The following is a 15,014-nucleotide window of genomic DNA, read 5'->3' on the forward strand; positions in this document are numbered from 1 at the left end:
TGTATCTCTCAAGTATAAATAAATAAAATCTTAGAAAAAAAAATCATTGAGAAGCCATTACATCCAGTGCCCACTATACTGTTAGAGCTGTGGAGGGGTGTGGTGGTCAGCTGAGGTGGTTTACCTTCTAGTGAGGAAGATACATTAAACAGATAAGAATAAACAGGTGAGCAGGAAAAGGTAGAAGGGTGGGGGACTGTTGTATAAAGGGTCGGGAGTGCTCTATGAGCAGAGGAGGTGACAGAGGAGGAACAGGAAGGTTGGGAAAGAACATTCCAGGCAAAGAGCAGGTATAAAAATTTGAACTGGAAATAAGCTTAGTTTGTTTCAGAAAGCACATGTCCTTTTCTAGACAGTAAAAGTGCGCAGTTTCTTCTAATTGCTGGGCAGTGGCTTAACCAGGTCAAATAAGTGGGCATGTGTTTCCACTTATTGGAAACACATGTCATTAAACTAGGAGTGGGTTAAATTGCAAGATTACAAATGGAAAATGAGCAGGTACCTAAAGAATGATAATACAATGTTAAAATTTCCAACATGCTTTCACACACAAAGCTCAAAAAAGACATCGTAAATCCAAAATAAGGCAGCAGTGGCTTGTCAAAGAAAAAGAACAAAGGTCTTCAAGGTGATTGTAAACATTTGAGAAAATGGAATTCTAGAACTTAAAATTTGTTAAGGCAACAAATCAAGTTTTGGACATAGTACACAAGACCTAACTGCTTGATTTGGGATAACTGACACCAAGTCACACCAAAAACTTTATTCTGGAATTATATCAGAAACTGGCTAGAAATAAATCTTAGCAGATGGGGCTTGGAGATTTTTCTCCTTTTTCTCTTTTTGGAATAGCATTGCAATAAATAGATTGACCGAATCTTTTTAAAGATCTCTTTCAGTTCTCACATTCTACCATCTGAGGGAATGGGTCCTCTCTGAGGCTTTCCTTCTCACATCTGCTATGTTGTTTCCCCTAAGAAAATGCCTATCAAACTTTTCTGGGATTTTTTTTTTTCTGGTTAAGATTCATCTTTTCCTATTTGGAAAGCCTCTGCCCAGCCACACTAGAGACAAAAGGGAGCTTTAGTTTCTGTCCTTGGAGACCTCTTGCTATAAGGAGTAGAGAAAAATCCATGTCCTGTCTTGTGGAGCTCACAGTCTGGGAAACAACTGGAGGAAATAGAACGTGGACTCAGACTAGGGGAGGAGGGATCCAAGCACAGGACTCTTGCAGGATAAAAGGGAGCATGGGAGATCACTGGCACGCTTTTGACTTTATGCCTCTCATTTATTCACCCATTTATTACATATTTGCTAGATGTGCTGGATGTACCATTAGTGAACCAGACACGTGTAGTTCCTGCTCTCTTGGAGTTTATAGTCTTTTTTTTTTTTTTTTTAAGATTTTTTTTTTTTTAAGTAGTCTCTGCTTTTTTTTTTTAAGTAGTCTCTGCGCCCAACGTGGGGCTTGAACTTAACCCTGGTATCAAGAATCAGATGCTCTACTGACTGAGCCAGCCAGGTGCCCCTGAATTTATAGTGTTGTGGACATTTATAAGTCTCCAAATTTTAAACTATCACTAAGATTTTCCTCTCACTTAATCTGCAATATGCATAGAAGTGAAAAATGTAACTGTATTCTATATACTGATTTTTTTAATCCTGTGCATATATTACTTCTCATCAAAAGTTGATATCTTTTCAACTCTTATTAAAACTTTACCTTTCAGCTGATGAGCAAAAAAAAAAAAAAAAATTTTTTTTTCCCTGGATGTCCTCTAGCCAGAATTTCTAACAACTTCAACAAATTTTTTGTTTCTCTTCGGCAGAAAATCCTTCCTAATCAGGATCTCTGGTAGATGAGCCAGCTTACTGTTGTCCCCCATAGCAATGAACACAGGCAAGGACATATGAATGGTTAACAGGACATATTAATTGATTAATTTCTAAACTGGCATGCATAGCTGAAACAAAAGTTTTACAATATATTGTTTATCTACACTGTGAGATATTTTCTTTTGGGCTCTTATACTTTCTATTCTGTTTTTTTGTTTGTTTTGTTTTTGTTTTTGTTTTTTGCTGTTGATCCTTAGCCAATTGATCCATCAAAGGGTCATGACCCCTGTTTTAAAAGCACTATCCAAAATGGTTCTTGGATCAGTTTGTCCTTGTCTTGCTGTGATCTTTAGCACTCTTATGCCCCTTTTTAAACTTGAATAAAGGAAAAGTTTGGAGATGATTGGAAGACCTTACATTCCATAGCAACTTATGGTTTACAGTTGTTAACTCCTGTAGAGTAGGTAAACCAGCATAATAGCTGTATTTTGGAGTAGATGCACTTCCATCATGTTCCCATATTACTTGAATATTGTCATGTTATATTGTGCTGTTAAATATTTCATATTATTGCTGTTTTACTCATTCCATCCCCAACTTTAAGATTTTAGAAGACAGGACTGGGTCTTGCTAATCCATGGTCTATAAAAGTTTGTTAAAAGAAAATTGAACACTTTGCAGTGAGGAAATAAAGACTGGCTTTTACAGAGAAAGCAGGATTTGAGCTAGATTACCCAAGTTGGAGAAGAGGGGGAAAGCACGGGAAACAGAACGAATGAACCAAAGTGTGGAAAATCAGTTAGGTGTGTTCTGGAAACAGTAAATGGTTCAGTGTGCCTGGAAGGTAGTGATGGGTGAGGGAAAGATAATGTCTTTGGAAAGGTTGTTTAGGGCTGGGCTATGCCCAAGAGTTACTTTATCATGGAGGCAGTGGGAAGCCCTTGAAAGTATTTGGAGAAGTAACATGATCAAATTTGTGATTTGGAAGAATACTTAGAACAACATGGAGGACAGATTAGAAGCAGGACACAGACTTCAGCGGCTGTACAGTAAGAATCCAGGCAACAGATGACGAAGGCAGTAGTGAGAGCAGGCTGTACAGTAGCAGGATACTAGCCATTATTTGTGTTTGGCTTAAATACAGTAATTATTTCATTTGATCCTTTAATGTAGATATCAACTTTACTCTCTCCTGCTCTCCCCAAGCTTTATTTGTGGATGCCCCGTTTGTTTATTATTATTTTTTATTATTTATTTTTATGGTGAAAAAATTTAGATTTATAGCCAGCTGGACTCAGTTTAGATGATCCCAATTTTGTTGGCAACATAAAGCATCATAGTCAGGAGCCAGTCGAACATATGCTTTCTTCTCTTCATCAGGCCTGATCAAGGTGTTGACCTTGGCCACATCAATGTCATAGAGCTTCCTCACAGCCTGTTTGATCTGGTGCTTATTGGCCTTGACATCCACATGAACACAAGTGTGTTGTTGTCTTCTATTTTCTTTATGGCTGACTCAGTCAGGGGGAACTTGATGGCGTTGTGATCAAGCTTGTTTCTCCTGGGGGCGCTCTTTCGAGGATATTTGGGCTGCCTTTGGGGACGCAGGGTCTTGGGTCGTAGGAATGTAGGTGCCTTACAAATCTTTTTTTGTGACTGTGCCGCCTTTCAGCACTGCTTTCTTAGCTTTCAAAGCCTTTGCTTTGGCTTCGGTTTTGGGAGGGGCAGGGGCTTCCTTCTTCGCCTTCGGTGCCATCTTCAGTGAAAGGGATTTCCAAGGCTCGTTTCCACGGGCTTATAGAGCTGAGTCTCACCCGGATGCCCCGTTTATAACCACCTGAGGTTCGTTGTCATTTTTATTTTAGTTGTGGGAATCCCCGGACCACGTTGGGTACTGGACAATGTGTGAACTGCTCCACCTTGTAGGAGGCACTATCTTACCCTCCGAAACTTTCAGCCAGGATTGTGCAAAAGCTGGGAAAATACTGCTCGGTGGTGAAAAAAACCGGTCAACTGAATCTCCCCTCTCTTCATGGATTTCAATTCTGCCACCTGATGCCACTTTAAACTGTTTGCTCTATAATTCTCCTGCATACGAAGCTTCATTTCCACGGACTGAAGGAACGTTATTTCTCCCTCTTGAAGGTAACCAGATACTCTTTTGGGAGGGACGCTTTATGGTCTCAGGCATGTTGATTTCTTCAAGGCAAGTCCATGCTTTTCACTTCTTTAGAGTTTCCCACAGTCTAGGCACTCAGTGAATGCTTATAATCAAGATGTCTGTGCAGGATCAGGTACCACAGGAAAGTGTTAAACACAGGCACAGGATAACTACCAGCCCACCTATAAAAAGAACTAGCAAGTGATTTTTAAAGAATTTCCCAGCTATTGCAAAGAAGGTAATATTGTTCAGGTGCCTAAGCAAAGGGGTGGCAAGATTTCCTGCCTCATAGACGAGACTGATAAATTGAAGACCACAGAGAAGCAATGATTGATGAAGAGAAGAAACAATAAATTAGTAAACAGTTTGTAAAAATGGTGCTCGTTACCATGTTAGACTTCATAAATTTGTTTTACTGTATGATCTACTGTATAGTGAATCTTCTTTCTGAATCCCATATTCACACAGGAGTCCTACCATATAGAGTTGTATACATAAAACTATGTTATATATTATGTGCAGTTTAAGGAAATCTCAAGAGTAGTTTGTGTAAGCAGTTTTGTCATAATCTTTAGAATTTAACATTCTCATAAGATGTGATATATTGTATTTATGAATTCAAGAAGCAATAATGTCTTTTTTTTAATAAGTAATGAGCATTGCTTAAATATTTATTTCTAAGGCATAATTATTGAGAAGTGCTGGCATTTAGTTGTACCCTCACTGTCCGTTCATTTATAGCTCTTCCTGTAGAATGAAATGCACTTGCTATACTAGCCTGTTGGCAGTAGAATGAGGGTTGAAGTGTGAAATGACAATACTAGTACCACAACTGACAATCTCATTTTTTTCTTACTATTAAATCTGTTTTTAGTAACTATTACATTAAAATTTTAATATTCTTTATTTCTAATAGGGAAAGAGATTCAAGAAACATGGACAGTTACTCTAGAGCCCTTGGCCATGCATCAGAGACATTTTCAGAAACCAGTCAGAATTTTTCTAAAAGGCACAGCAAGCCAGTGGTCTCTCCCAGCAAGTAGCAGTTTGGGCACTGATAGCTGGATGCTGCAAAGTCCAGAGGAGAATAAATCAACTCAAAAGATGTTATTTCAGCAGCTGATAAGCAGACTGACTGCCGAAGAGGTACACTTGGTAGGTTTCTGGCGCATGCTAAATTCTTCTGGTCTAGAAGCACACTGATGAGGTGAAATTAGTGTGTTTATGAGATGCCAAGGATTGTTCTACAAAACGTAGTTTCAGTGATGCTTGTAGCATCGTGACGATGCTCATTAGTGAAGAAACAGCTTATAAAATTGCCTGTACCTTGATTCCAATGAAGTTAAATTATATTAGCAGGGGGGGAAAAGGTAGTGGACTGAATGGAATGCAAGTATTAGTTTAGGGTGGTGAAATAATGCCTGATTTCTCGTTATTTTGTAAGTGTTCTATTATAAATTTTTATATAATATCATTTTTAAAAAGCCCTACACTGTAAAATTAGATTTAATAGTGTTTACTAGTTATACAAATTTAGAAATGTCTTCTGAAAAATACATACATACTCAGATTTGATTGAAAGGTGATGATTATTTATTTATTTATTTATTTATTTATTTATTTAGTGATGATTATTTTTAAATGACCAGCAAATTTCTTACTTTGTCTTTTGCCTTTGTAACCTCAGAAGGCTTCTGTCTTCTGGATCCCATTGTGAGACATTTAGAGAAGAACTGTATAGTCTCTGAACTGATGTTCTAAGAGTTGTGTGTTCTGATGGGAAGAGCACTTGGGGCAGGAGTCAGGCCGTTTGGGTTGGTCTCAGCTCTGCTGCCCAACCTTGTGATCTGAGTAAATCCCTTAAGTGGTAGTATTGCCTCACGGTTAAGAGCATGGGTTTTGAATTCATATGCACCTGGCTTCTGTGTCTTACTGAGTGACCTGAAAGAGGTTATTGATTCCTCAGCCTTAATTCCTCCTCTGTAAAATGGGTATAATAATCATTTTTACCTCAGAGTGGTTGTGAGGACTCAGTTATAATAAACACATAATAAGTGCTTAGTAAATATTCCTGGTAACCTTAGATTTTTCTTATTTGTAAATTGAGAGATTAGCATTATATGGTCACTAAATTCAATTCTAGCACTAATACCTATCCAGCCTGTCTTTTCCACAGTTTTCTCTTTTATAATAGTAATCATTGGGGGATACTATCTTTTTTTTTTTTTTTTTTTTACTAAGCTGCATACTTCTTAGCCATAGGTCAATAATCTTCTCAACTAATTAGAACTTCTGATGTAGGTTGCCAGTGTGGACCCTGGTGAAGGCTGGCCCCCCATCACAGGAGTTATTTCCCCCCTCTCTACCAATGCTACAATTCTCACTGTGTTCCGCACTGAGGAAGCTGAATTTCAAAGACATTTTTTCCAGACAGTTGTGGCAGAGAGCTCCCAGGATACAGCTTCCCCTTTTTTTGATGTTATGGATATTGTATTACATCAGATTCACAATTCACTTGAAGATCCAGCTACCTGCGGTAAGCTTTTGAACCAATAATTAAGATACTCCAGGACAGTGGTTTATAGTTTTTTCCACCATCAGAATTTTTTTTCACTGTGCTCTTAGTAAAACCCCAATATCTATTATAAAACAGATAAGAGCAACCTACAGTAATACTTTAGGCAATTTAAATCATCATCGTTTATAGAAATTTTGAAGTGCTTCTGAGGAGTCTAAAAGCTCTGTGAAACTAGTTTGAAATCAACGGTATAAGATGAAACCTGTTTTAATACATTTAATGAAGACTGCATATAAAATTATTATAATTCTGTCTACCTTCCAATTTGTTGAATTGTCACTAATATGATGCAAACTTTATTTATGCTAGGTATATATAAGTATAACCAATTTAATACTTACTTCATTTATTCAGCAGATTTATTGAGGGACTGCTATGGCAGGCACTGTTCTAAATGATGGGAATATCAGAGAACAATATAGACCAGAGTCTCTGTTCTTATATAGTGTACCATTTAGTCAGGGGAAATAGGACAATAAATAAGGAAATTGCATAGTATGTTTGAAAGAGATAAGTGCCATCATAATAAAGCAGGAAAAAAGGAATAGGAAGTGTCGGGTGGGAGGGTTGCAATTTTAAACAATCTTGTTGATAAAGTAGTATTTGAGCAAAGGCTTGAAGGAAGTGGTATGGAGAGAACATTGCTGATAGAGGCAACCCTAAGCACCAAGACTCTGAGAAGGGTGCATGTCTGTTCTGTTTGAGAAATGTGAACAAACCTGCAATTGTGGATTATTGGAGTAGCATTTTTCATAGACAACATAAGCTGATTGGAGTTGGTAGTACGGATGAAGGAAGGTTGTTATTGATGTGGCTTTGTGTGTCCTTTGTAAGAATGCCACCAGTGCGAGGGAGGAGCACTTAAATTCTCCACTTTGGTCCTAATGCCTCTTTTTCTGTCCTTCCTCTCCCATCTCTGCCCTTGTCCCTATAGCTCCTCTTGTTCCAGAGTGGGCCCAACAGGAGCTTGGCCGCACTGATCCCTGGAATGCAGCTGTTGTGGAGAAGTGGTTTCCTTCCTCCAACCTTAGTGGTGCCAGTTCAAGTTTGATGGAGTCATTTTGGTAAAACTTTTTTCTCTGGATATTGATTGATAAAATCAGCTCTCACCTACATATGGGCTTGTTTGTTTAGCATATCACATTTTCTTAGTATTATTTTCAATAATAACATTAAAAACTAATTACAAATGGGCAGCACATTGTTTACTCAGTTTAGAGTTTCAGTTTTACAAGATGAGAGTTCTGGAGATGGTTGGAGGTATCGGTAGCACAACATTAGGAATCTGCTTAATACCCCTGAACTGTGTACTTAAAAGGGATTGGATGGAATGTATTCATGGGATGTATATTTTACCACAATAAAAAAAAAAAATTGGAAAAAATTAATTACAAAAATAAAATGCTCTCATTATGAAAGTCAGAAAATATTTAGTATTAAATCTCAGTAAAAATGAAAAATAATACATTTGTTATGCAGCTAAGTTTATATGTCAAGGAAGATTTATAGAGCTTAAACTATCTTTTAAGGAAGAAAAGTTAAAAAATCAATTAACTAAGGTTTCAGTACAGGAAATAACGCAAGAGAATAATAAACCCAAAAAACAAGACAGTAATAAAGATAAGAAAAATATGAATCACAGAAACAGTAGAAATCAACAAACCTAAATTGATTCCTTGAGAAGCCAAGTAAAATAATCTATAACAAAATCGAGCAATTTTCTTTTTTTAAAGACACAAACCATACTAGAAATGTAGAAGAGGGGTGCCTGGGTGACTTGGTTAAGCTACTAACTCTTGATTTTGGCTTAGGTGTTAATCTTGGGGTAATGGGATTGAGTCCACATGCGGCTCTGTGCTTGGTAGTGAGTCTGCTTGAGATTCTCTTTTTCCCCCTGCCCTCTATCCCCTGGGTGCACTCTCTCTAAAATAAGGAAATAAATCTTAAAAAAAAAAAAAAGAAGGAAATCTAAAAGATAAAGCAGAAATTAAAAAAATAGTATTAAGAGATAAAGTAAAGATTTATTTTTGCTATAGAGATAACCATTTGTTCAAACTCCATTTGCTAAAAAATACTCTTTTGCTCACTGAATTACTGTGGTACCTTTGTCAGAATCCATTCACCACCATCTTATAGGTCTATTTCTGAAAAGAATCTAGTCCAGAAATTGTTAATATCACATTATCTGGAGTACTGTAATCAGGTAGTCTTAGTCCTTGCAACTTTGTTTTGTTTTCAGAATTGCTTTGACTATACTAGATCCTTTGCATTTCACTGTAAATTATAGAATTAGTTTGTTAATTTCCACCAGAAAAGCTTACTGGGATTTTTGACCAAGAGTGCACTGAGTCTATAGGTCAATTTGGAAATAATTGACTTAATAAGAAGTCTTCTGATTCATGAACACAGTACAACTCAAAAGGGCTAAGACAGAACAGGTGCTTTTTCCCCTCTATGATAGCAGTATTTACCGTAAAGTTCTAATGAGTAAGGCAGTGTGGTATTGGTGCAGTGATTGACAGAGAAACCCATGCAACCCTAGAGAGCCCCCAAAATGACCCACATTTGTATGGGAGCTTGGTAAATGACAGAGGCAGAATTATAAATCTGGGAAAGAATAGACTGTTTAATAAATGGCGGTGTGGCAATTGGCTCTCCAGAAGAAAAAAGATAAAAATTAGATTTCTACTTCACAGCATACACAATGATAAATTCCTAATACATTTTTAAAAACAAATGTGAAAACTTGAAAGTTGTAGGAAGGGCATAGAACTTACTTGAAAAAAATAATAATGCTCAGTTTAGGCAAATCAAAATGAAAACTCCAATAAGAAAAACCCCACAAGATTCTATCTTATACCCATTAGATTGTCCCAGGTCAATAATTCTGATCTAGCACACAGAAAAATAAGAACACTGTGGATGATAGGATTGTAAACGGTTGCAACCATTTCAGAGAGCAGTTTGTATTCCTAGTGGAGCAGAAACATTACATACTGACAACCAGCAATTCCACCTGTATGTGTTTCTGTTAAAGAAGTATTTGTACAAATGAGAGAGATACACTCAGTTGTTCATTGCCAGTCATTCAAAGTGAAAAAGTGGAAAGAACCAGCTGTGTCTCAGTGGGAAGTGGATAAACAAACTATGGTTATATGATAAAATATTATAGATTAATAAACTGAATAAACTAGAGCTGTTTATATGCTCATGAGAAATATGTGGAGTACAGACAGAAAATTGCAAATTGATGTATGATATTTTTAAAAACTTAGAATGTATAATAGCAATTATGTTGGCTTTGATACATAAGTATGCCTCTATAAAAGACACACGGGTCTAGGAAACCTCTGGAAAGAAGGTATGGGAAAAGATTGGGACTTTTCTATGTATAATGTGTAATTTCATTAAAACAATCTGAAATAAAAGGGTAAATTGTTAGCAAGTATTTAGTCTTGCTGAGGGGTACATATCTAATAATGCTTTCTCTACTTTTCTGTGTATTTGAAAAGTTCAGAAGTTCTAAAAAATTAACAGAAAGAAAAACCCCTCAGTAAAAGGCAATCCCAGCACACTTAGGGACAATCAGTCTGCTTTAGATCTGCTGCACATGTGAACCCGAGGGTCCCAGCAGATTCAAGTAATGTCACCATAACTCTCCTCTAAATCAAATCATATCACAAAATGGAAGATAGTGAAATACAAGTAATACGTTTTGAAAGTTGGGTGAGTTTCCTAGTTTGCTTAGTGACTGATAGTAGCCCTAGACAGAAAAGCATTTAATAACCAATTATCCCCTCTGCCCCACTTCTCCCTTTCTCATCAATCCCAAATTAGTTTATACTATGATGTGAAAGAATTATTTATTTATTTATTTATTTATTTATTTATTTATTTAAGATTTTATTTATTCATGATAGAGAGAGAGAGAGAGAGAGAGAGGCAGAGACACAGGCAGAGGGAGAAACAGGCTCCATGCCAGGAGCCTGATGCGGGACTCGATCCTGAGACTCCAGGATCATGCCCTGGGCCAAAGGCAGACGCTAAACCACTGAGCCACCCAGGGATCCCTGAAAGAATTCTTTAGATGCTGCTGTGACACTTATTATACTGTTATGTCATCTTATACTTTAATGTTTGGACACTGAGTAAAAAATAACTGGAATAGTTTCATTAGACGTATACCTGAGGACATTAAGAATCTTATTAATAGGGACACCTGGGTGGTTCAATCAGTTAAGTGTCTGACTCTTGGTTTCGGCTCAGGTCATGCTCTCACCATTGTGGGATTGAGCCCTGTGTCAGGCTCTGTGCTTATTGTGGAGTCTGCTTCAGATTCTCTCTCTCTCTCAAATAAATATATAAAATCTTTAATCTTATTAATAAAGCTGTCAGTACCACATGTAATGATTACTGATTTTAAGAACAGATATTTTTTGTTCCTGAGTCTGTTTATTTTTAAATATTTATTTATTTTAAAGATTTTATTTATTCATGAGAGACACACAGAGAGAGGCAGAGGGAGAAGCAGGCACCCTGCAGGGAGCCCGATGTGGGACTTGGTCCCAGGACCCAGGGATCATGACCTAAGCAGAAGGCAGACACTCAAACCACTGAGCCATCCAGGCCGCCCCCCCTCGACCCCCCACCCGCGTGTTTAAATCCTGAGAAGAGACCTACATTTCCCTCCTGAGAAGATATTGTTTTGTTTTTGTTTTTGTTTTTGTTTTTGTTTTGAGAAGATATATTTTTGAAGACTTCTTGTGCAGACATCTTTTGATTAGCTTTTAAAAGGATAATGCATTATTAAAGCATTTTGGAAAAACCAGAATTTCAGCTTTATACTAGACCTCTTGCCTTCTTCATAGGTTACTACAGGCTGCCTCATCTAATAAGGAAGAGTCTTCCAAAACTGAAAATGAATTAACGTGTTGCCTGTCGGAGCTCTACCAAAGAAAGTCTCGGGAGGAATCCAGTGTATCCAATCAGGAAGACAGCAAAAAGAAACGTATGCACACAGACTTTTTCTTGAGGCAGTCTTTTTTGAGTGTGTATGTTTTAGAAGACTGGCGTTCCCTGAAATGAGGTTGAAATGGTAACTGAATAAGAGAAGGATGAGTTCTTACATTTCAAATTTGAGAATGATTATGTTAATACAAAAGTGATGTTAAAAATTGCCCATAATTCTACCTTCTTAATAAACCATTTCGATTTTTACTTATAACAGAAATATAAATACAATTTTGTGTGCTACTCATAAATACTAATCTGCTGCCTTGCCTTTTTAGTTACTATTTCACTTCATTGTGTCACGAAATTTATGAAATTCTTACATTATTGAGCAGATTGTTTTCAGTTTTTGTTATTATAAATAATACCGTAGTGTACATCATGCATATGATTTATTCGTTGAGCGGCTTCATTAGAATAAGTTGTCAGGGTCAAAAAGTGGGAAAAAGTAGCTTTTGATGAAGACTGCTCAGTGGCCCTTCAGAAGCTTCCTCACAACTCTGACCATGAGGGATCACTGAAATGGAGCTGTTTGGCATTTACCTTACTGAAAATCATCTGATCCTATTGCAGTGTTTAGTTCCTAAACTTCAGTTTATTTTATTTTATTTATTTATTTATTTTTTTATTTACTTATGATAGTCACAGAGAGAGAGAGAGGCAGAGACACAGGCAGAGGGAGAAGCAGGCTCCATGCAGCGGGAGCCCGACGTGGGATTCGATCCTGGGTCTCCAGGATCGCGCCCTGGGCCAAAGGCAGGCGCTAAACCGCTGCGCCACCCAGGGATCCCTCTAAACTTCAGTTTAAAGAAGAACTTTCTACTCTATATTGTAGCTACAAAGAGTTGGAAGAACCACCTAATTCAGATCATCCTTAAGGGATATACTTTATTTCAGTATTTTTTCACAGAATATTAAATCTGAATTAAAGTGGCTCCTAATTCTGCAGAAGTAAAAGCTATTTTACTCTTCATCCCATGATGCTGTTTCCATAGGTGGGGTCCCTCGTACTCCAGTGAGGCAGAAGATGAATACCATGTGCCGCTCCTTAAAGATGTTGAATGTTGCAAGGCTGAATGTAAAGGCTCAGAAGTTGTGTCCAGATGGCAGTCCAGATGCAGCTGGGGAGAAGGGGAGTCGAAGGACAGCAGATAAACTGGAAAACCGAGGAAGGATACTAAGAAGCTCTAAGCCTAAAGGTATTCCTCAATTCCATTGCTTTTGGGTGTTTAAGGCCATGTTTGCTCTTTCATACCCTCAATTTTTTATAAGTTTTGATCCTGTCTCTCAATTAACGAATGTTTATCAAATGTCTGCTGCATCCCCCAAAGTGTGTTATGGGGAATACGATAAAAGTAAGGTTGTGTCCTGTTCTCAGTTTATCCCAACCACAAAGATGATAATGATAATTCATATGTGTAGACATATACGCACACAGACATGTATAAAATACATAGTAAACTAATGAACGTAATACATAAGAAAGCCAAGAATCTACAACAGGAAAGACTTGCTTGTTGGGGAAGTAAAGACAGTAAGAGTTGAGAATGGGAAGGTCAGCCTTGGGCTGGAGCAGGTTGAGGAAGTTTCTGAAGAGTCAGTGGAGCCTAGGCTAGACGTTGAGGAGAGAGCAGAGTTGAGATGACAGGAACATAAGAGACAGTGTGCCAGATGGGGAATAGGCATATGCCAAAGTCACAAGAGGGGCCATGGCATGGCCGTAGAATAAATGGTTAAAGAAGCTTTATACATTTAGGAATAAAGAGAAAGGGAAAAACTTTGTGATTGCTGTAGGGTATTGCAATCTTTGAGAATTGGGAGGAAGAATTTCATCCAGTAATGTTAATTTTCCTATTCTTTATTTCTTTTCTAAAAAATGGATAGAATTGCAGTGGGTTTCTCATTCTCAGGGCGCCTTCTTAGTTAACGCTGCCAGAGCCAGTCCTGTGAGAGGACTTGTAAAGATAGCTTATGGACCTTGAGCAGTAACTGCACAATGTCACCTTTGATATCTTTTGAGAATTCTGGAATAAAATTTTTCTGCTCCTTGAAAGTTTTGGTCTTTCTTTTCTTTTTTTTTTTTTTTTGCCTGTGGAATGCTAGATTCATAGATGATCATCAGTTTGAATGAGACAGAGCATCTTTAATGAGCTAGTAGAAGTATTTGAGGATGTGGATGGTCCATTCAAGGGGGAGCAAAATTAATAGCACTCAAGACCATGTGCTATAATTAACACAGTTTCTGGACTAGATTCTGAGCATAAATAGAACTGTCTGACAGTGGCACATTGGCTTTTGACAAAGGTGCCCCAGTAATTTAGTGGGCAAAGGATAATCTTTTCAGCAAATGTGCTGAAATAAATGAGTGCCTTTATGGAGAAAATGAACTTCAACCTTGCCTCTTACTAGTTATTTCAAATGTTTTCTCTATTTTTTTCATTTTAATATTGCTTATTTATGCTTTCCCTTGTTCAGAATGGCTCAGTGTTACTATTGGTTTCTGTATTTGGCTTTTCAGAGAATCATTTTTTTGTTTCTGTTGACATCTCTTGTTTCTTATTTTTTTTCCTATTTTTGTTCCTATCTTTATCATTGCCTTCATTTTGAGGGCTTATCGTAACTCATGTCATTTCTTGGGTTGGACCCTCAGCTAATTGGTTTTTATTTTTTCTTTGTTGAAAGATTACTTAAGTCTATGAATTTTCCTTTAAGTATAAATTTAACTGCATTATATAAGTTTGCCATATTCTGCTTTCATTGATACTCTCAATATTTCCTGACACATATAATGTAAGGAAATTTCTTAATCCAATCTGATAGTTTCTACCTTTTACCCAGCAAGTGTATTTGTAAAATAAATGTTTATAATTACTGATAAGCTTGGATAGTATTTGGTGTCTTATTTTGTACTTTCTAAAGTTTTTTTCCTTTTTAGCAGGCTATGGGATTAAGTTTTGTTTATTCCTCTTTTTTCTTTCTGTTAGGTTTGGAGGTTATATAGTTATTGTGGGTTTTTTTAAAGATTTTATATTTAAGTAGTCTCTACACCCAGAGTGGGGCTCAAACTCACATCTGTCTGATCAAGAGTTGCATGCTCCACCAACTGAGCCAGCCAGGCACCCCTATAGTTTATTTTCCGTTAATGGTTATCCTTAAATTTATAACATGCACACTTGATTTGCAAAGCGTTAAAATGACCATCTCTGTAATTGCTCAGCCTCTACACTATTGACGTTTTGGGTGGGATCATTCTCTGTTGTGGGGGCTGTCCTTTGTGCTAGGAGATATTGAGCAGCGTCCCTGGGTCTCTGGCCTCTGCTCACTAGATGCCAGGAGCATCCACCTCCCCAGTCTGGCAACCCAAACAAAGCCAGGTGTCCCCCAGGAGGCAAAATTTTAGTTGACAACCACTGGCTTAAATAGTACAAT

At 37.4% G+C, this 15,014-nt stretch overlaps 1 protein-coding gene across 2 annotated transcripts in view; it reads left to right on the forward strand.

Annotated features, from left to right (window-relative positions):
* The window catches only part of TICRR (TOPBP1 interacting checkpoint and replication regulator), a 45,315-nt gene that overhangs the window by 1,867 nt on the left and 28,434 nt on the right, over nt 1–15,014 (forward strand). For both annotated transcript variants that reach the window (XM_038532829.1, XM_038532830.1), the window contains exons 2-7: nt 3,702–3,981; nt 4,914–5,152; nt 6,299–6,533; nt 7,510–7,639; nt 11,444–11,583; nt 12,581–12,784. In XM_038532829.1, coding sequence (XP_038388757.1) covers nt 3,702–3,981; nt 4,914–5,152; nt 6,299–6,533; nt 7,510–7,639; nt 11,444–11,583; nt 12,581–12,784 — 1,228 coding nt within the window. The remainder of the gene's footprint in view (nt 1–3,701; nt 3,982–4,913; nt 5,153–6,298; nt 6,534–7,509; nt 7,640–11,443; nt 11,584–12,580; nt 12,785–15,014) is intronic.

The sequence above is a fragment of the Canis lupus genome, chromosome 3 (assembly GCF_011100685.1).
Source record: "Canis lupus familiaris isolate Mischka breed German Shepherd chromosome 3, alternate assembly UU_Cfam_GSD_1.0, whole genome shotgun sequence".
NCBI lineage: Eukaryota > Metazoa > Chordata > Mammalia > Carnivora > Canidae > Canis > Canis lupus.